This window comes from Diplotaxodon limnothrissa, linkage group LG2 (assembly GCF_057381915.1).
Source record: "Diplotaxodon limnothrissa isolate DT_005_m linkage group LG2, D_limnothrissa_male_GT1.1, whole genome shotgun sequence".
Classification (NCBI taxonomy): domain Eukaryota; kingdom Metazoa; phylum Chordata; class Actinopteri; order Cichliformes; family Cichlidae; genus Diplotaxodon; species Diplotaxodon limnothrissa.
Genome location: NC_140597.1, coordinates 10,133,239 through 10,155,943, shown reverse-complemented (window position 1 = coordinate 10,155,943; position 22,705 = coordinate 10,133,239). Strand labels below are relative to the sequence as shown.

Here is a 22,705-nt window from a genome sequence, read left to right as displayed (position 1 = left end):
TCAATGTGAAAAATGCTGGAAAAACGTTGAAAATAATGGTCACCCCTGTTCGCTGCAATGTAAAATAGTACAACTGCTGTCAGCCTTCATTAAGTTGCATCATTTAAACATTTGCATATTTTTATTCAACTTCTGCAGGATGCTTTGATGAAAGACTCCCTTTTCCCAAGTAGAGGCTTTACTAGAGGTCACAGGAACAGCGCTGCTGTTTTGGATGCGGAAAAATGTTGTCTTTCACTCTACCTGAGCTCAGTGTCTCAGTAAGGGCTCCGCCTCATTGTAGCTGACGCTGAAATGTTTGTGTGGGTTGCCATGACAACACCAGAAGTGCATCTGAGATCGTGCCCAAATTCATGGGCTGCATCCTCCTGAGGACTCGGTGTTCTGACAAAACGTCTTACTTTGGCAAAACGTCCTACCGTAAGTAGTTCATGCGTTCTCGGCGGCTCTAGTGACCCTCGAACTCTCGGCTAGCTATCGAGGTGGTGGATAACATACGTCTCCCCCACAAGAGCACGAATCTACAACTTTTCTACTACTGTTTTTACAAGGTGTACACGGTAAAAACATTATGCTGTTATTTGTTAAGCACTTGTGCATCTTGTGAAAAGAAATAAGTGGCTGAGATGGATGTCATATGTGCTATTGATATTATTTTACTCGTTTCTAGTTTTCACGGTGCTCCATGATTGTGAGAGGAATAAAAAAGAATTGTGGACATCAGTACGAAGCATGGATTCTTTTGACCAGAGTAGATACACTGGTCCCTTGAATATACTAATCTTTTTGAGGTGGGTGACTGTTCCTGTGTATTTACAGAAACAATGGTTGTGATAACCTCAGCTGTTTCAGAGGGTGACTGTTCGTTGCTTTGCGCACTTTTAAATCTGTATACAATGGTTTGTTCCCTTTTTGTGTTCTGAGGTTTAAACAAAGATGTACTAGATGTATTATACCGGTCCCTCGAATCTACAAATCTTTTAGATGTGGATGACTGTTCATTTTCATCTGTGTTTACAGAAACACTGGGTGTTGGAACCTCAGTAGTTTCTTTTTGGCTGACAGACTCTGGAGCTGTACAAGAGGAATAAAGAGCTGCAATGCTTTTGTGAACCTGACCTGGGAAGGGAGAGAAATATATTTTTGTTTTGTTTTTGTTTGTCTTCTTGTTTTATTTGATTCCTTGTGGGATTTGGATCCAACAAGTAAAGTATGCATATTATGCACACACACAAACACACATGCAGCTATTACCATTTCTTGTATTCTTGAATAAAGACATTGATCTGACACATTTAAAATGCAGCCAATTGTTTTTATTGTTATATTATTAAGAAAAAAGAAAAGGTGGGGGGATGTAAAGAAGAGCTTAAAGGAAAGGGCTAGAGGAGAGAAATCCCCAACAATTAGCAGGGCATTTTTTTACTTGGACAAATTGTTAATAAAGTTTCCATATCTGTAACAATGATGACAGTATAATTGTTTATAAACAATTATATTGACAATTATATGTGTCCAGTATGTTGGCTCATTTTCTTTTACTTTTTGCATTTGAAAGTAAAAGTTGGGCTGATTTTGACACCATTACAAGAAGTGTTGTTAATGATTCTTTTTGAATTAAAATCAGGTTACCACAAATTGTTTTTTAATTTAATTTCATTTGAAATGTTTGTCAGTGGGTAAACAATTCGTAATGCAAAGTCAGAAACATCGAGTTATTCTTGTACTGCATGCTTGCAATAAATAAGTTGTCCTAACAGTCAGTCAAAGGAGCTTGGAAAGAAAAGCGTCTGGACTTCTTTGAGTTGAAGTGACTGATATATATATTTTTTGTCTGTTTGTTTTGTTGGTTTTTGTTTTTTGCCCTTTATCACCATTCCTCTTCCCTGCTGTTTTTCTTTCCCTCTTTCTTTCTCCCCTTTCTTTCCCCCAGTCATGTCTGTCCTATGTGTAGCAAGTGAAAATAAAATAAACAATAAAAACAAAGGTGAATCAAATAGACCAATACGGCAAGGCCGGGATGGTCCATTTGGTAAAGTAAATCCGTTAGTTATATTTAACATAATGTTAAATGGCAACATTCTGTTTACAATGTTACCATTTCACATTATGTTAAATGGTAACATTCTGTTTACAATGTTACCATTTCACATTATGTTAAATGGTAACATTCTGTTTACAATGTTACCATTTTACATTGTGTTAAATGGTAACATTCTGTTTACAATGTTACCATTTAACATTATGTTAAATGGTAACATTCTGTTTACAATGTTACCATTTCACATTGTGTTAAATGGTAACATTCTGTTTACAATGTTACCATTTTACATTGTGTTAAATGGTAACATTCTGTTTACAATGTTACCATTTCACATTGTGTTAAATGGTAACATTCTGTTTACAATGTTACCATTTCACATTGTGTTAAATGGTAACATTCTGTTTACAATGTTACCATTTCACATTGTGTTAAATGGTAACATTCTGTTTACAATGTTACCATTTAACATTATGTTAAATGGTAACATTCTGTTTACAATGTTACCATTTCACATTGTGTTAAATGGTAACATTCTGTTTACAATGTTACCATTTCACATTGTGTTAAATGGTAACATTCTGTTTACAATGTTACCATTTCACATTGTGTTAAATGGTAACATTCTGTTTACAATGTTACCATTAACACCGTCGATCTTCACTGACATGATGCGATCCGATATGCGGGTAACTTCGACCACGTTGTGCCGGAGCTTTATTATTAGACTTCTGACACCTGGCAAATAAACTCTCACGCGATATGAGAACATAACAGCAAAAAGCCAGTAGCTGGTACATGAATGGATAAAAATGGGATGCAAATGGAATGTGAAGGCAACAGGTAGTAGGGTGAATTAGGGTTTCGTGTGGTCTTCAGTGCATGAATTTTATTGCCACTTTATTTCAACTTTTTATTAATATACTCAAAAGAAAAACAAGAACCACAAAGGAGATTCTTGTGATTCTTGTTTGTGCTATCTGTTTGTGAAAGAAAGCACATTTTACCACATCATACTGTGTTTGCTGCCATTTATTTTACTCGTCCTGCCTGAGTGTCTGGGCTGCGTTTGTCTGTGCACCTTTATTCTGGCCTTCTGCTGATGGGTTTCACATGCTGGGCTTTCCCTCTTGGTCCACACCCAGCAGCCTGCTGCTGACCACACACAGCCTACAAACTGATCCATCCATGCATCCATCCATGCATGCATGGCCTGGTTATTGTTGAGTTATCACCTCCAGCTCCTTGCTCATAACCAGGTAGATACTGGGCTGGGCCTGATCTCTGAGCTCAATAACAATGACAAAAATGCCAAACACTTTACTCTTCATGGTAAAAAATGTTTATAATACAGTAAAAACTGGATGTAGCCAAAATCAGTGTTTTATATACAGTGTAAGTGAACAACATTGCTACACTGCTGGTGTTTGATTGATAGAGGCTTTCTTTATAAGAACTATGATATCATTTCTTTTGCTGATTAACAGTTTTTATATAATTTTTATATCATATATAGCTTTCAAGAAGCCAAAGATCACTGGACGAAAAGACTACAGACCTGTGGCTCTGACATCTGGTCAGGAAGTCTTTTGAGCGCCTGGTTCTCTCCTATCTTAAGACCCTCACGGCCCCCCTCCTGGACCCCCTGCAGTTTGCATACAGAGCCAACAGGTCTGTAGACGATGCCATCAACATGGCCCTACACTTTGTCCTGCAGAATCTATGCTAGGATCCTGTTTGTGGACTTCAGCTCTACCTTCAACACCATCCTTTCAGACCTTCTTCAAGGATTGCTTTCCCAGATGAATGTGCCTGATCCCATCTGCCGGTGGATCACTGACTTCCTGACGGACAGGAAGCAACCAGTGAGGCTGGGGAAGAATGTCTTGGACTCCCGGACCATCAGCACGAGCTCCCCTCAGGGCTGTGTTCTTTCTTCTATGCCCTTCTCCCTGTACACCAACTGCCGCACCTCCAACCACCAGTCTGTCAAATTAATTAAGCTTGCAGATGACACCACCATTATTGGACTCCTCTCAGACGGGGATAAGTCTGCCTACAGGATGGAGGCTGAACATCTGGTGTCCTGATGCAGCCGCAACAACCAGGTGCTGAATAAGTGTTATTTTCATTTACCACTGGCCCAAGTACATTTTTATTGGCTTGTGAACAAAGCTGTAGTTTTTGTATTTTTAAATATTAACGCAATTTAATTGAGACATTATTTATATTATTTCACTTTCAATGTGAAAAATGCTGGAAAAACGTTGAAAATAATGGTCACCCCTGTTCGCTGCAATGTAAAATAGTACAACTGCTGTCAGCCTTCATTAAGTTGCATCATTTAAACATTTGCATATTTTTATTCAACTTCTGCAGGATGCTTTGATGAAAGACTCCCTTTTCCCAAGTAGAGGCTTTACTAGAGGTCACAGGAACAGCGCTGCTGTTTTGGATGCGGAAAAATGTTGTCTTTCACTCTACCTGAGCTCAGTGTCTCAGTAAGGGCTCCGCCTCATTGTAGCTGACGCTGAAATGTTTGTGTGGGTTGCCATGACAACACCAGAAGTGCATCTGAGATCGTGTCCAAATTCATGGGCTGCATCCTCCTGAGGACTCGGTGTTCTGACAAAACGTCTTACTTTGGCAAAACGTCCTACCGTAAGTAGTTCATGCGTTCTCGGCGGCTCTAGTGACCCTCGAACTCTCGGCTAGCTATCGAGGTGGTGGATAACATACGTCTCCCCCACAAGAGCACGAACCTACAACTTTTCTACTACTGGTTTTACAAGGCGTACACGGTAAAAACAGTTCCTTGATCATGAATATGCAAATTGTCATGACCATTGATCAACAATCATTGATCAAAGACCATTGATCGTGGAATAATCTTCCACACTGCACCTAACGTGACAAACTGAAAGCAGTCATTGGGTGGGAAACCTTGAGGAGAACACTTTTGACCTTAGAGAAGAGCTCTGCATAGAAAAGGATCAGGTTTGAACTTAGTTTGTGCAGCTGTACCTTTAACTAAGGCAAGTTCCTGCATCAACTCGTCCTGTTGTCTTTTTGAACTGTGCTTCACTATTCACTACAGATGAATGCACTGTAAACACCTGCGTGTGAGTCACTTTGGTCACTTTGACAGTTGCACTGGTAATAATAATTTTCCCTTTGTGTCCTCAGAGAGAACAGTGATGTTGGTGTGGAGGAGGAGGAGCAGTTGTCCTGCTGTGCTTTGGGTCAAGATGTCTCAGAGGATTCAGTCGCTACCAGTTGTGGCATCTCTGTCCAAAGTAAGAGTCGGTATCCGTGTGCTGATGAACACATTTTTGAAAACTTGACTTCTTGTTTTGTAGGTGCATGAAAAAGATTTCATTCGATTTTTTATGGTATAGGTTTTTTTCCTGTTTTACTTTGTTTTACTTTGAATGTTGTTTCCTTTCATGTCTCACGTTAGTTTTACTTCCTGCTTTGTGATTGTCTTAATTATTTTTCACCTGGTTTGCTAAAGTTCAGCTGTCATGTTCCCCACCTGCTCACAATATCAGGCAATCCTCAATATATACTACTCAAAACAATCAGAGGAACACACTGAAAACATAATGGCTCTCGCGTGGAGAAAAACATGCTGGAGATCAATACTGATGCAAACTGGGTGATGTGTTAGAAACGAAAGGATTCAATTGTTTGTTGGAAATAAATGATCAAAATACTGGATACTGGCTGAATCCAAATACAAACAGAAAATCAGAGTAAAAAACGCTGCAGCAGGCTTTTCCATTTGGCTCTGATTTCATAGCAGCAGCTCAAAATGAAATAGTTTGTATGGCTGCGTGTGCTGCTGGGCCAAAAGTTTAGCTGGTCATTTGTAGATTTTTAGATGAAATAAAAAACGAGCTCTTACTTTCAGACTCCAGCCCCGCCCTTCAGCAGCATCCTGCTGGCTGGCACAACCTTGCCATTGGCTGCTGCCAGGGACTCAAGAGGTTAGAACAAAAATATAAATATTATATCTGAGTTCTTATGTGGACCCGCCTTCCAGACACAACGTCACCTTCCATGAATGTCCACAGGTTAGCGGCCCTCGCTCTGCTGGTCCTCCAAAGTAAGAAAAAATGAGAAAAAATAAGGAGCAGACCAAGCAAAAGAGGGTATTTAAAGAGACAGTGCTCTTAAGGTGCATTTTTGGCGAGTTTTATTATCTAAATGTCATTGTGTCACTTTCTTATGAGGCTTCAGTGAACTGAAAAAGCTTCTGGGATGAGAAGCGAAACGTCTTCAAAAAAGTTAAAGAAGTCCGGTTGCTTTTTTCCCCCAAGCTCCTTAGAGTTCTCTGAAAATGGTCAGGTAGAAGGACTGGACTGAAAATGAGTAAAAAAGCAGCCAAAGCCCAAGGAAGTTGAAAGACTGGAAACTATTGCTGAGGTCATGTCAGTGTAAAAAGTTACCTACAAGTCTGGCACCTTGGAAGCAAAACATAAAGAAATAAGGTGTAAGGCCAAATGTTTGGTCCTGCAGCCAACCGGACCATGAAATATAGAGCACAGGTGAACAAAGTGAGGCAGCAGTTTGCTGATTTCCACCTTGTGCCTTTCATGTTGATCAGCTTAGTAGTTTGCCAGCTTTCTAGCTGTTAAAGACTTTTGGCGAGAGGTTATTCATATTTGAACTCTAATTGAACCCCTCTTTTTTACTGTTTTTTTGTTTGTTTGTTTTTGGGTTTTTTTGTTGTCTTAGATGGCCTGACTCAGCAGGTGGGGGCAGTTTCTGAGTTCACCTTCGTTCAAACAGTGCAGAAATGGTTTCGCTATGCTCCAGACCGGATGGGTGGTGCAGGACGCCCGATATCCAGCCCCGTCATGGAGTAAACTAAAAACAGTAAATAATACATTTAACAAACAAGCAAGCTCTAAATTCAAGCGGAGAGACTGCAGACGTAGCCGCACCATTCCAGGGATTTTTGGTTAGCATGAGGGGTCTAGCCAGGACCCTTACTGGATACTGGGTGGGAATCGAACGTGCGACTCCAAAGATGTGTAGTATTACCACTACACTATCCAGCTGCGCTACACTATCCAACAAAAAAAGTTTTTAGAAAATTTGATAAAGTCTGATGCTTAATATTGTAGGGATATTAATATCCCTACAATATTAATACGGATTAATAACACAGAGAAGTCATACTTCTGTTATGACAGAATTAATTGGGTAAATTATATTTACAATTGTAACATTGTAAACTTAATGTTATGATTTTACATTATATTAAATTGTAACATGATGTAAAATCGTAACATTGTAAACTTAACGTTACAATTTTACATTATGTTGCAATTTAACATAATGTGAAATTGTAACATTGTAAACATAATGTTACAATTGGAACATCAGTCCATCTATCCATGCATCTTCATCTGCTTTATCCGAGGCCGGGTCGCGGGGGCAGCAGCCTAAGCAAAGAGGCCCAGACCCAACACGCTGTGTACTCACCTTTGCTAAGTACATGTGAGATCTTGAATAAAAAAAACAAAACAAAACACACTTTTCTTTTCTGTTTTATTGAAAGCACTTTACAGAAAGTGTAATTGTTTGTAATGAAGAAAGAAGTAGGTAGGTTTCCATGTGTAATTAGTGTGTGATAATGCTGCAGAAGAAGCTTAATGTGTACTTTGGAAAAACAATGGGGAAAAAGCTGGCTGAAGAAGAAAAGATAAATGTCCTTTTTTTTCAAGCCTTCTCTGGCCAGCCGTTTCAGTGCCACGGCCCTTGCTTGGTGGGCGGGGAGACGTGCACTGGCGTTTCCTTTTTGCTTTTTCCTGCTCTCGCCAAGTCCTCCGCCCGCTCTACATCTCTCTTATTAGCTTTTATTACCCGACAATCACAATCAAGAGATGTTGAATAAAAAAAAAGAAAAGAAAAGAAAAGCTACTTTTGTTTTGTGTTTTATTGAAAGCACTTTACAGAAAGTGTAATTGTTTGTAATGAAGAAAGAAGTAGGTAGGTTTGCATGTGTAATTAGTGTGTTATTGCAGAAGAAGCTTAATGTGTAGTTTGCAAAAACAATGGGAAAAAAAGGTGGCCGAAGAAGAAAAGATAAATGTCCTTTTTTTTAAGTATTCCCTTGGCCGGTCGTTTGGCTTATGACATGTGGCGGGGACTCTGCTACAGAACTCCGCCAGTTCGAACCCCCCACGAACTCACTGCCACGGCCCTGCGCGGGGGGCGGGGAAACGCGCTCGCATTTCCTTTTTGCTTTTTCCTGCTTGAGCCAAGTCCTCCGCCCGCTCTTCATCTCTCTCATTACCCCTTATTACCTTACACTCATGCCTTTGCCTTTCACCACTTCAAAACGAAGCCTACTTCAATATTACCTTCATACGCTCTCTTTGCTTTTGGCTTTCCTCATGCTGTGTACTCACCTTTGCTAAGTACATGTGAACAGATCTTGAATAAAAAAACAAAACAAAACACACTTTTCTTTTCTGTTTTATTGAAAGCACTTTACAGAAAGTGTAATTGTTTGTGATGAAGAAAGAAGTAGGTAGGTTTCCATGTGTAATTAGTGTGTTATTGCAGAAGAAGCTTAATGTGTACTTTGGAAAAACGATGAGAAAAAAAGGTGGCCGAAGAAGAAATGATAAATGTCCTTTTTTTTCAAGCCTTCTCTCAGCCGGCAGTTTCAGTGCCACGGCCCTCGCTTGGGGGGTGGGGAGACGTGCCCCCCAAGGAGACCTGCTAGATTGTTCAGAAGGTTGTTCTCATCCATCCAGATGGAGGATCACTAACAGGAGCGTGGAAGACTCCAGAATCCACTCTGGCTGGAATCCGGTGGATATGCAGTGTGTACAGGTACAGGACCATTTAAACGGACAGCATTTATAGAATGACTATTAAAAGTCAGCGAGTGTCAGTAATGTTAATGTGGTTATGTTAGTAATACACCGAGTGCTAATATAAGAGCTTTAAGATGCATTTGTAGATATTATTACGTGTTTTACCGTCTTTATGGTGCTAGCTTAAAGTTACGGTGTAAACGTTAGCTTATATTGGAGGAAAGCTGTTACTGGTTAAACGATGTTAGCACAGAAATATTAGCTTCTGTCATGACTGATGAAGTTACTAGTTAATAAAGTTTTCAGTAAAGTGATTAATCGCAGCCACAGGTTGACAGCAAATATCTCGATTAGCTTCAGTGCATCTGTAATAAATATGTGCAAGTTTCAGTGCTTCGTTTAAACTGTATGATACTTATACTGACCCAGGGTCAGTGTAAAATACAATCCTAGCTGTGTGAACAAAGCCACTGTAAATTTAATCCTGCATGACAAACCTCAGGATGCAGATTATTATTACTCTTTCCTGCTGGCACACCTGAGAGTCAGCTAGAAACTTATAGTGACGTGGACATCATGCAAAGACTGCCAGACTCTGTAATACTGCAAATGATCAGTGACTCAGGTTAACACTAAACTTCAAACGGTACCTCTGTGTGCTGAACATCTAGGATTGAGTCAGGCTGCATTGACTGTGGGACTTTAATGTGTTAAAAGCAGGTTGAAGACGGCTCAGAAACATTTGAAGATTAAAATTTAGCATTATGGCTGCTGGTGGTTTGTAATATCTACTCAGCTGTATTTTTGTTACTAATTTATGTTTGTTGTTGTTTAACACAGATTTCAGAAGAGCAAATATGCTTAATAGTTTAACTAGATTTCATTTGTCAGTGTTTGACTGCTGAGTCACCGGAAGAACTCATTTCATTCATTCTCCATATGATGTTAATTTACAGAAATGTTTCACAGGAACTGATTTCTCCCAAAGGTTGAACTAGTGTGTTTCCATAGATTACCTCTGTATGAATGTACTTCTTAAATGAAGGCAAGTGTTTGTCCTTTTTTGTTCCTCAGGTACAGTACGTGATATCAAGGGCAGGTGGTCAACACTGGGGACAAGAAGCAGACATACTTCCAAGAGGGAGCTGCAGTGAGGTCAGAGGTCAGAATCTGAAACAGCTCAGGTTTATATTTTAGAGGTTATAAAAAATCAAAATGTATTTATAAAGAAACCTTTAAATAATAGTCATAATTATGATTATTATAAGAAATATCAAACATTTAAGTGGATTTTCTGTTACACATATTGTGTTAGCCCTGCGATAAACTGGCAGCCTGTCTTTGTCCTGTATCAGCTGGGATAGGCTTCATCCTCCCGCAACCTTGAATTGGATACATTTTATTCCAATTATGTAATCTGATCATTTACAAACTCAAGGTATCTAATCAAAATGTAAGTAATAATTATAAAATGGGAAAGCAGAAATAAGTGTGACATAAATGTAAATGTGTGAGCTGACATAGAGCTACATGCAGTCTGAAAAACCTTTGTTGTCAAGTTTGCAGGTATATCAGCACGAGACATTCTTACATAGAAGAGACATTAAAGTCTCTAACTCAGTGAAGCATTATTGGTCCCGTCTGTTTGGATAAATATAGTAAGTTGATGTATGTCCATTTATTGACACATTTTCTTAAGTGCTTATCCAGTTCAGGATCACAGTGGAGCTGCAGCTGGATATGTTCACTAAATAAACCTTACAAAAGTTAACAATAAACCTGCATCCATGTACGTTGTTGTCCACAGGATGAGAAAATCAAACTGGAACACTGTGGAACATGTTAATAAATGTTTGTGTGTTTATGCCTGTGTCTTTCACAGGAGGCGCTGGAAGGTTTCCCTAATAGTTCCTGGTGAATCAAAGCAGAACCATAAAGGTTGCTGGACTGCATGATGGCCTTACCCCTGAGCAGTCATCCTGTTAAAGGATGAACCAGTTAGAAGCTGTTTTCAAAGTAGCTGAGCAGATTTCATCTCAAGTAAGCGATTAACTGTTTGTTCATCTGTTCCGCCACTTAAAGAGCATTTAAGGACGTCTTTTGAGTGTCCAGTTGAATTAATTCTACTGGCTCTCATGGTCATTTGTTATTATAGTCATATTTTTCATGTTCATCCAGCTATTTAGTAAATTCTATCTATTTAGTAATATCCGTCAGCTATAAAATGTAATATAAATATAAAAATATCTAAATATCTCCTGCCCTTTATGTTTTAATGATGTAAGTCTGTTATCGTGTTACATTAGCATTCCTCACATATCAATGAGATGCTGTACAGTACAATCCTACTGACACAGCAGAGGGATAACGACAGCTATTCAACATCGTTACACGACACATTCGAGCTGCATGACGCAGACAAAGTGACTAAATCATCTTTTTGTGGTTTATTGTCTTCAAACCAGCAGACAAAGCCGATGGCAGAAGATGTCGGAGAAGAACTTCAGGCCGTGGACTGAAAAGGTATTTTTTTCTTGTTATCAAAAGACATTTGGAGTGGCAGCTTCTACAACTGGTTGTGCTAAAGTAAAGCTTACAGTCTAAGAAATCACAGTGTTGATATTCAGCACAAAGAGAAAAGCTCACTTGTTTGAATTTATTTACAATCATAGTTTTATAAATTCTGACTGTAAACAGCTTTTACAGCTTTGATATTGTTTGACACTCGATATCAGGTGATAGGGCTTAATTTAAAGGTTTCTGTGTCCCAATGAGCCATTTACACTGATCAGTGTCAGTTTAACTGTAACACATTCATTATTTAGATTCAACAAAGAAATAACTGAATGTAAAAAATGGCAGCCCTCAGGCAGGTTTATAGAGATACATGCATGCATTATGAAATTTATGTATCCCAGATAATTGTTATTCATCTAGTCATGGCAGACCTACCTCTTCCTCCCAAGTTAACTGCAACCCAAAATAACTAGTGGGGCTATTTACACACTCACAACCAGTGTGGGGTAAAAAGAGCCACCAAAAAACTGTCAGCCACAGATGTGCTAGAAGAGTTAGAAGCTCTACTTATGGAGAAACTTTCTAAGTCTAACAGGGGACAGGAACTCCTGCCCAAGTAACATGATATAAGCCCACATACAGCCCAGCCATAAAGTGAACCAAGTTAAAGACAGCATGGGACCAAATGCATGTAACCAGCCTGCACCCACCTGACATTTCTTCCTCCTGAATTAAATGAATGAAGGGATGAAAGTTAAATGACTACAAACCTAAAGCCACTAGTTCCCACACTGGAGCTCCCTGACACTGTGTGTTAACTGTATTTAGCTTGTATCAACAGTTGTAACAGGCTAAGCCACCTGAGACACTGCATTGAATTTGTTCCTGTCTTACTGGTTTCAGCTGACTGGTTTCAACTCAGATATTCTGCTTTTTCCTTTCAGTAGATCAAAGCAGCTCGTGCTCCTTCTGCTTCCAATTTAGAAGAAGAAGAAGAAGGTGAAGGCTTCAGCGAAGTGGCGTTCATGGTCTCAGTGAACAGTCACGGTCACACACTGCATGTGGTTTTAAAAGCAACATGTCTGTTCACCACAACAATGGAGATGAGTAATATTAGTGCAGCTATGGTTTGTTCTTGAACATCAGTTCTGTTTTCTACTTTGATCACTCAGACCAAAAAAGTGTTGTTTTCAGATTCTTTCTTTTAAATCTATAAAGCACCTGTTCATTTTTTTTATTACAATTAGTTTCACATAAATGTTAGTGTTTCCTTTTATGATCTTTTAATGCTTACACTACACTGTACATGAAATCAAACCTAATAATGAGGCAGATAACATTCCTGTTACGATCCAGACTAGTGGTCTTACTGGGGCCGGTGAACAGGACTGTAAGCTTGCCATTGTGCCAGTTAAAGTAAAATCAAAGAGAGGTCAAAGAATAGTGGAAACGTATGCCTTTCTGGACCAAGGGAGTTCAGCATCCTTTTGTACAGCGGGTCTTATGGACAAGCTGAATATTGCTGGGAGGAGGACAAAGATTCTCCTGCGCACCATGGGACAGGAGAAAGTGGTGGACAGTTTCATTGTACCTGAACTTGAAGTTGCTGGATTGGACAGTGACATGTACTGTGATATGCCTAACCTCTTCACTCAGCATAAAATGCCTGTAGATATTGGTAACATCTCAAATCAACAGGACCTGGTTGACTGGCCACATTTGAAGCATGTTCATTTGCCAGAAATTAAGGCCAATGTTGAGCTTTTGATTGGCATGAATATGCCCAGAGCTCTAGAACCTTTGGAGGTCATCCGGAGTGTAGGTGATGGACCCTTTGCCATTAGGACTGTGCTCGGCTGGACTGTGAATGGGCCACTTAATCGAGAATGCTGTGGAAGGCCAGGATGTTTGGCAACAGTTACCGCCAACAGAGTTTCTGCTGTCACACTGGACAAGCTATGGAAACAGCAGTTCAAGATGGATTTTCCTGAGAGCAGCAATGATGAACAGATGGGGCTGTCAAAGGAAGACTTGAAGTTCCTGGAATTGGCCAGCAAGATGGTGACTTTGGGGGATTGGCACTACAGCATTGCCCTGCCACTAAAAGACCGAGACATAAGAATGCCTGACAACTGTGCAATTGAGCAACGAGCCTTAGGTTTGAAGAAAAGGTTCATCAGAGATAAAGACTTTCATAAAGACTACACTGCCTTCATGACAGATCTTATATCTAGAGGATATGCAAAGAGAGTCCCAGTCACAGAATTAGAGCGCCAGAAATGGGGAAGGATTAAACGTAACTTTGTTCCTGGAGATGTGGTCCTTATAGTGGATGATTCTGCACCTCGTGGTTCTTGGCTCATTGGGAGAGTCACCGGAGCTGCACCAGATGAAAGGGGGCTTGTGCGTCAGGTCTGGATTAAGACCCCAACCAGCCATGTGTGCAGACCCATCACAAAGATATGCCTTCTTCAGGAGGCCTCTGACCCATGACTATGACATTTTTGACACAGTGTGACATAACTAACTTTGAATTGACTTTAATGTTATGAGATGTACATCAGACTGACTATATTTAGGCTAAGTGCTGGTAACCTCTGGCCTATGACTGACTGACCATGTGCAGACAGAAGAAAAGAAGAGAAGACATGAGAAAATAACTTTGGTGGACTTTTGAGTATGTTATGTTGTCTCACTGGGTGTCTGTGATATGATGAAGTGTGTGTTGTGAGTTATGGTGTTGGATGTGTAATTATTACTGTAAAAATGTAATAATTAGGGGCCGGAATGTTGTGGATAGGCGTAGCTTTGGGTCACGTGGTGTCAGTAATAGTGATTGCTATATCACCTGTTCACGGCCCGAGGGAAATTTTGTGAATGAGTGGGTGATGGGGGAAGTCGACTTTTGCTGACCGCTCAAGCGTCCCAAGGCGTTCCCAGGCCAGCCGAGAGATATAATCTCTCCAGCGTGTCCTGGGTCTGCCCCGGGGCCTGCTCCCGGTGGGACATGCCTGGAACACCTCACCCAGGAGGCGCCCAGGGGGCATCCTTGTCAGATGCCCGAACCACCTCAGCTGGCTCCTTTCGATGTGGAGCAGCAGCTGCTCTACTCTGAGCCCCTCCCGGACGGCCGAACTTCTCACCCTATCTCTAAGGGAGAGGCCAGCCACCCTTCGGAGGAAGCTCATTTCTGCCGCTTGTATACGCGATCTCGTTCTTTCGGTCACTACCCACAGCTCGTGGCCATAGGTGAGGGTAGGGATTGTAACATTGTAAACATAATACAATTTTACATTATGTTACTGTCAGAGTCGGACGGTGCCCCGACCGGTCGACCTGTGTGTGTGTGTTTTTTTGTTCTCCTCTCTCGCTCCGCTTTTTCTCCGCTGCGATTGTTACCTCCGACCCGTAAGTGCTGCCACTCTGAGCTGCCTAATAAGCCTGGACGCGATCGAGACGGAGAGACGGAAGGGGACACTTCACTGATTCTAGCGAGTTTTGTGGACACACGAGGGGAGACGGGGAGAGGAGCACTGAAGGGACTTGCACTGTGGATAACTGTGGATTGATTTTGGCTTCACTGTAAATAAAGACACTGTTCAACTTAAACGAGAGGTCCGCGTCTAGGTTCGCTAACTCACCACCCTTAACAGCTACAATTTAACATCATGTAAAATTGTAACATCATGTTTACAATGTTACAATTTGTAAATTGTAACATTGTAAACATAATGTTACAATTTTATATGATGTTAAACTGTAACATAATGTAAAATTGTAACATTATGTTTACAATCTTACAATTTGTAAATTGTAACATTGTAAACATAATGTTAACAATTTTATATGATGTTAAACTGTAACATCATGTAAAATTGTAACATTATGTTTACAATGTTACAATTTTACATTATGTTAAATTGTAACATAATGCTTAACAGATAATGGTTATCCTCTTTTTATATCATACATCATTGTCTCTGTAGGAGGGTCTGGAGCACCCCCTGCTGAGCCGCTGGGTTCAGTACCTTGCAGGCAGGTCCGACGATGACTTCATCATCTCACCTGAGCTCAAAATTCTGGTGCGTGAAGGCGTCCCTCGGGAGTATCGGCAGAGAGTGTGGCGCTGTTTGGTCCGAGCCAGAACTTTGACAAGCCAAGAGTGCCACACGCAACGCTATCAGCAGGTACAGCTGTAGAGAGAGAGAGTGCTTTATCCGCACCTGAGCACAGGTGGCTCCTCCTTCTTCCTGTTGGGAATGCTGGCGAGCACTCAGTAATCCTGTTCTGTTTCCAGCTGTGTGAGAAGAGTCGGACAGCTCCTAATCCTGCCGCCAGGCAGGTCCAGCTGGACCTTCACCGAACCCTGACGACCAATCAGCACTTCTCCTCGCCGTCCAGCCCCGCCCTCCAGCCCCGCCCTCCAGCAGCTCCGCCGCATCCTTCTGGCCTTCTCCGGGCATAACCCTGCCATTGGCTACTGCCAGGTACTCAACAGGTCAGAACAAAAGTATAAATTTTATATCTGAGTTCTTATGTGGACCCGCCTTCCAGGCAGAACCTCACCTTCCATGAATGTCCACAGGTTAGCGGCCCTCGCTCTGCTGGTCCTCCAAAGTGACGAAGACGCCTTCTGGTGTCTGGTGGCAGTGGTGGAAGCCATCATGCCTCAGGACTACTACACCAAGAATCTGGTGGCCTCTCAGGTCAGCAGACACACTCACCTGCTTGCCTGCTGTGATCTGTTTTAGTGATCAGTGAGGCTGATCTCTGTGAGTCTTTGTGCTCAGGCGGACCAGCGCGTGCTGAAGGACTTCATGGCGGAGAAGCTTCCTCGCCTGGCATCTCACTTTGAGGATCACAACATTGACGTCTCTCTGGTCACCTTCAACTGGTTCCTGGTGGTTTTTGTGGAGAGTCTGCCCAGCGACATCCTGATGCCTCTGTGGGACGCCTTCCTGTATGAGGGTACCAAGGTACCATACACCCGAACACACCATGACAGAAATGCAGACAACACTTGAATGCACCACAGTAGTGTCCATGGAAACAAAAATGATTTTGTTTTCACCTTTAGGTGTCTTTATTTACATTTTAGGAGTAATAAGACATTGTTTACTAAGCATGGGGAACTGTCATGTGACATGAAATAGGAGTGGGAAAGCAGATCATTCTAGTAACGACCTCACAGTCTACCACAAGCAGCGTAAATCCAGACGATGAGCGGGACAATGGCTTTGGGCTTGTTTCTGCAATGTGACAAATGCAGCACAGCTTTTACATCGTTTGTCTCAGGAAATAAAATCACAGTTCAGACACAGAAATATATACCACACAGGGATAAATGCTGACAACAGCTTCAGCCACGTAGATCCAACCCAAAAGTTTAATTTAAACTTAAAGCTCAACTACCAAGTAAGTTAATATTATCTGGCAACTGAGGAACCAAGTGGCTTATTGGAAATCGATCAGAGCTGTAATGAGTAAAGGGCCCAACTGCACCACAACTGAAAGAGTAATTTTATGACTCACCTCCTCAAAGTTTCCAATTAATTGTGTGGCGTGAGTGTCCTGTTATGAAATGCGTGTCTGTGCTGCAGGTGATCTTCAGATACACTCTGGCTCTGTTCAAATACAAAGAGGACGACATCCTGAAGATTCACGACAGCGTGGAGATCTACCAGTACCTACGCTTCTTCACAAAGACCGTCTCCAATGCCAGGTACGCACTCGCCTCCACCCGCCTTAATCTACGAGCTGTTACACTCTCAGAAGTGTAGTGGATGTAGCTGTTGAATCTTTGAGCTTCAAACCCTTTTTACTGAAATTTTGTGAGAAGTTTAAATTTCCCTGATCACAGTAACAACGATTTAAAGATTTTTAAGTATCTGCAGCTCTCGGATACATGTGGTCCAGTCAGTCCAGTATTTCCTGCTCAAACTGCAGTACCTGAAGTATCAAGCAGCATAAAACAGAAACACTCAAGCTGATCAGTTTCCAGTTCCTCTGTGTTGGTGATCGAGTCCTTTCCACCTGCGTGTGTCCATGCAGGAAGCTGACCAGCATCGCCTTCAACGACATGAACCCATTCCCCAGCCGGCTGCTGAGGAACCGGCGAGTGCTCCACCTGGAGTGCCTGCAGGCGGAGCTGCGTGAGCTGGAGGAGCAGCACAAGGAGTTCATCACCGAGAGCGTCGTACGGAAAGACAAAGAGCTCGACGTCATGGTGAGCGAGGACGACGAGGACCTCTGATCACATGGGACGTTTCAGCTGCTCACTTCGAGACGACGATGAGTTTTCCATGAGTTCAAGAGAATTTCACTAAACCGGCTGTTAACTGGTTTCCTTCACACTAAACACAGGATTGTGTCAGGTTCACCATCTCTACTAACACTACAAGGAAACAGACGCATACAGATTTAACTGCATCACATCTCTGAAACAAGCTTGCAGTAAACAAATGTGTACTGTGTTCACGTGTGTAATAAGTCAGGCTGCAGAAATGTGCAGATGTATTTCAGTGAATTCATTTGGATTAATATGTGATAGCTTATTTATTTCATTGCATCTTTTGCTTTATACCTAAAAATGCGTGACATTTCTAAATGTAGTCACATCCCTATGAAACATGGTTGATTATCAGCTGTAGTCACAGCTGGTGATAAAGTAATTAAATGTCCAGCTATTCAAAAATAGGGCATTCTGCACAATGAGTACTTTTTGGTACTTGAAGTATATTTTGATGCTGATGCTTCAGGGCATTGTGCTGCATTGTCGAAGCTCTCTGGGCTTCCGGTTAGAACGACCTCACAGTGTTTTATTTTGATCTGGTGTAAAGTGCATTGTGCGGAAATGACAGCATGATAGTCACATGATAAAACTGACTTTTCTTTTTTTTTTTTAATTTTACTGGGTGTGCATCTTGTTCAAATGTCTTTTTCAGCATTTGTACATAAATATTCTGTATATAAATATTTGATTTTCATTTATTTTACAGAGTCCTTTATTTTGTTTCACAAATATGACATTCATGTCAAATGACATCTGCAGACTTTATAATGACCAGCAGGGGGCAGTGTATTGCAGTCTATGAGAACATTTACTGAGACCTGTTTCATGCACTAGTTTCATGTCTCATTGAATCCAACATGATGTTGATTTTGTAAATTAAGGTCACATGTTCATCACATCTAATTTCAAAACACTGATCAATTTAAAAAAAAAATGAATTCCATACCAATTGCAGGAATAAAATAGGAATAAATAACAAACGAGAAATACATACAAAACAAGAGAAAGGCACACATGAGAGAACAGGTCACATGACAGCACAGCATTATCTACCCACAATTTGAACTAAATAACAGATAGCACAGGCAATGAAAACAAACGGAAATCAGAATAAATTTAAAAACTTTTATTGATGTTAACTTGAAGTGCTGAATTAGCCCTGTTGTCAGTTCAAATCACTTCAATCTATAGCGCACTTTAAGGTCTTTAGACCTTAAAAAGTAATACACTGCAAGGTAAGCTTGCAGCATCTTACTTTAAGGTCAACTGTGAAACTTTGTGGAAAGCCTGAGACAAGTTGATGAGTCAGTGAAGCGCACTTCCTTCTGATGACGGCTATACTGAGGTGAGTTTTTAAGCATATCCTGAACTTTATTCATTATTAGACTTCTGACACCTGGCAAATAAACTCTCACGCGATATGAGAACATAACAGCAAAAAGCCAGTAGCTGGTACATGAATGGATAAAAATTGGATCCCTCTTAGATTGAATTGGTTGCCCTCTTATATTACGTTGTTTTGAACCTAACCGCATCCACTGAATTAATGCAGTTTTCAGGACAGTAAAAACAGAGAACTCTGATATACACAATTTCTGATTGCTGATAGTGTTTCTTAATGCAAAATGGGCTTCCATTTAAAATGCAATTGCTTTATGTTCGATCTTTAGTGAAGAAGGGTCATTTTTGATTCTGTGGACAAGGGATGCAAATGGAATGTGAAGGCAACAGGTAGTAGGGTGAATTAGGGTTTCGTGTGGTCTTCAGTGCATGAATTTTATTGCCACTTTATTTCAACTTTTTATTAATGTACTCAAAAGAAAAACAAGAACCACAAAGGAGATTCTTGTGATTCTTGTTTGTGCTATCTGTTTGTGAAAGAAAGCACATTTTACCACATCATACTGTGTTTGCTGCCATTTATTTTACTCGTCCTGCCTGAGTGTCTGGGCTGCGTTTGTCTGTGCACCTTTATTCTGGCCTTCTGCTGATGGGTTTCACATGCTGGGCTTTCCCTCTTGGTCCACACCCAGCAGCCTGCTGCTGACCACACACAGCCTACAAACTGATCCATCCATGCATCCATCCATGCATGCATGGCCTGGTTATTGTTGAGTTATCACCTCCAGCTCCTTGCTCATAACCAGGTAGATACTGGGCTGGGCCTGATCTCTGAGCTCAATAACAATGACAAAAATGCCAAACACTTTACTCTTCATGGTAAAAAATGTTTATAATACAGTAAAAACTGGATGTAGCCAAAATCAGTGTTTTATATACAGTGTAAGTGAACAACATTGCTACACTGCTGGTGTTTGATTGATAGAGGCTTTCTTTATAAGAACTATGATATCATTTCTTTTGCTGATTAACAGTTTTTATATAATTTTTATATCATATATAGCTTTCAAGAAGCCAAAGATCACTGGACGAAAAGACTACAGACCTGTGGCTCTGACATCTGGTCAGGAAGTCTTTTGAGCGCCTGGTTCTCTCCTATCTTAAGACCCTCACGGCCCCCCTCCTGGACCCCCTGCAGTTTGCATACAGAGCCAACAGGTCTGTAGACGATGCCATCAACATGGCCCTACACTTTGTCCTGCAGAATCTATGCTAGGATCCTGTTTGTGGACTTCAGCTCTACCTTCAACACCATCCTTTCAGACCTTCTTCAAGGATTGCTTTCCCAGATGAATGTGCCTGATCCCATCTGCCGGTGGATCACTGACTTCCTGACGGACAGGAAGCAACCAGTGAGGCTGGGGAAGAATGTCTTGGACTCCCGGACCATCAGCACGAGCTCCCCTCAGGGCTGTGTTCTTTCTTCTATGCCCTTCTCCCTGTACACCAACTGCCGCACCTCCAACCACCAGTCTGTCAAATTAATTAAGCTTGCAGATGACACCACCATTATTGGACTCCTCTCAGACGGGGATAAGTCTGCCTACAGGATGGAGGCTGAACATCTGGTGTCCTGATGCAGCCGCAACAACCAGGTGCTGAATAAGTGTTATTTTCATTTACCACTGGCCCAAGTACATTTTTATTGGCTTGTGAACAAAGCTGTAGTTTTTGTATTTTTAAATATTAACACAATTTAATTGAGACATTATTTATATTATTTCACTTTCAATGTGAAAAATGCTGTAAAAACGTTGAAAATAATAGTCACCCCTGTTCGCTGCAATGTAAAATAGTACAACTGCTGTCAGCCTTCATTAAGTTGCATCATTTAAACATTTGCATATTTTTATTCAACTTCTGCAGGATGCTTTGATGAAAGACTCCCTTTTCCCAAGTAGAGGCTTTACTAGAGGTCACAGGAACAGCGCTGCTGTTTTGGATGCGGAAAAATGTTGTCTTTCACTCTACCTGAGCTCAGTGTTTCAGTAAGGGCTCCGCCTCATTGTAGCTGACGCTGAAATGTTTGTGTGGGTTGCCATGACAACACCAGAAGTGCATCTGAGATCGTGTCCAAATTCATGGGCTGCATCCTCCTGAGGACTCGGTGTTCTGACAAAACGTCTTACTTTGGCAAAACGTCCTACTGTAAGTAGTTCATGCGTTCTCGGCGGCTCTAGTGACCCTCGAACTCTCGGCTAGCTATCGAGGTGGTGGATAACATACGTCTCCCCCACAAGAGCACGAACCTACAACTTTTCTACTACTGGTTTTACAAGGCGTACACGGTAAAAACATTATGCTGTTATTTGTTAAGCACTTGTGCACCTTGTGAAAAGAAATAAGTGGCTGAGATGGATGTCATATGTGCTATTGATATTATTTTACTCGTTTCTAGTTTTCACGGTGCTCCATGATTGTGAGAGGAATAAAAAAGAATTGTGGACATCAGTACGAAGCATGGATTCTTTTGACCAGAGTAGATACACTGGTCCCTTGAATATACTAATCTTTTTGAGGTGGGTGACTGTTCCTGTGTATTTACAGAAACAATGGTTGTGATAACCTCAGCTGTTTCAGAGGGTGACTGTTCGTTGCTTTGCGCACTTTTAAATCTGTATACAATGGTTTGTTCCCTTTTTGTGTTCTGAGGTTTAAACAAAGATGTACTAGATGTATTATACCGGTCCCTCGAATCTACAAATCTTTTAGATGTGGATGACTGTTCATTTTCATCTGTGTTTACAGAAACACTGGGTGTTGGAACCTCAGTAGTTTCTTTTTGGCTGACAGACTCTGGAGCTGTACAAGAGGAATAAAGAGCTGCAATGCTTTTGTGAACCTGACCTGGGAAGGGAGAGAAATATATTTTTGTTTTGTTTTTGTTTGTCTTCTTGTTTTTTTTTTTGTTTTTTTTTTATTCATATTTTGAATGGACAGAAACGTTAACAAATATACAACTGGAATAATCATACTGTCAGTTCTCTGTCCGTTTCTTAACAACAACCAACAAATAAGGACTAACAGTAACTAAGACAAACAGACAAACAAAAAAACAAACAAACAAAAAAAAAACAAAAAAAACCAAAAAAAAAAACCCAGGAGAAACAAAATGATATACCGCCTCCTGGGAAACATCAGCAAAAACAAAAGTAATGGGGGCAAAACACCCAGGTGCCTAAAAACAAAACATAACCTTGACCACTGATGACATTAAGACAATTTCTTCCCTCTACTGACTTTCAAAGTAAAAAAAAAGAAAAAAGAAAAAAAAAAGACAACAACAAAAATACCAATGACACATGAACCCCCCCCAAAAGAACATTTATCATAATATCTAGGAGACATTGTCGATGTACACCAAAAAAGGACCCCAGACCTGCTCAAAAATGTCTTCTCTCCCCTTAATTCTGTACATAACCCGTTCATATGATGCCATCTTAGACATTTGTTCAGTCCATTCCCTGAGAGAACAGGGGCTGGATGACTTCCAGTGCCTAAGTATTATCCTGCATCCAGTTATGAAAGCCAGACGCATCCACAATCTCTGTTTTTTTGAAAGGATAATTTGTCTTCTTGTTTTATTTGATTCCTTGTGGGATTTGGATCCAACAAGTA

General features: G+C 40.9%; 2 protein-coding genes across 2 annotated transcripts in view; both read left to right on the top strand.

Annotated features, from left to right (window-relative positions):
* LOC146638214 (uncharacterized) overlaps window positions 1–22,705 on the top strand; it is a 240,182-nt gene that overhangs the window by 117,274 nt on the left and 100,203 nt on the right. The window lies entirely within an intron of this gene.
* Window positions 15,930–17,647, top strand: LOC146638222 (TBC1 domain family member 2A-like). The gene is made up of 4 exons (XM_085360513.1): window positions 15,930–16,100; window positions 16,185–16,370; window positions 16,995–17,116; window positions 17,446–17,647. Exons 1-4 carry the CDS (start codon window positions 15,930–15,932, stop codon window positions 17,645–17,647), a joined length of 681 nt encoding a protein of 226 aa, XP_085216639.1.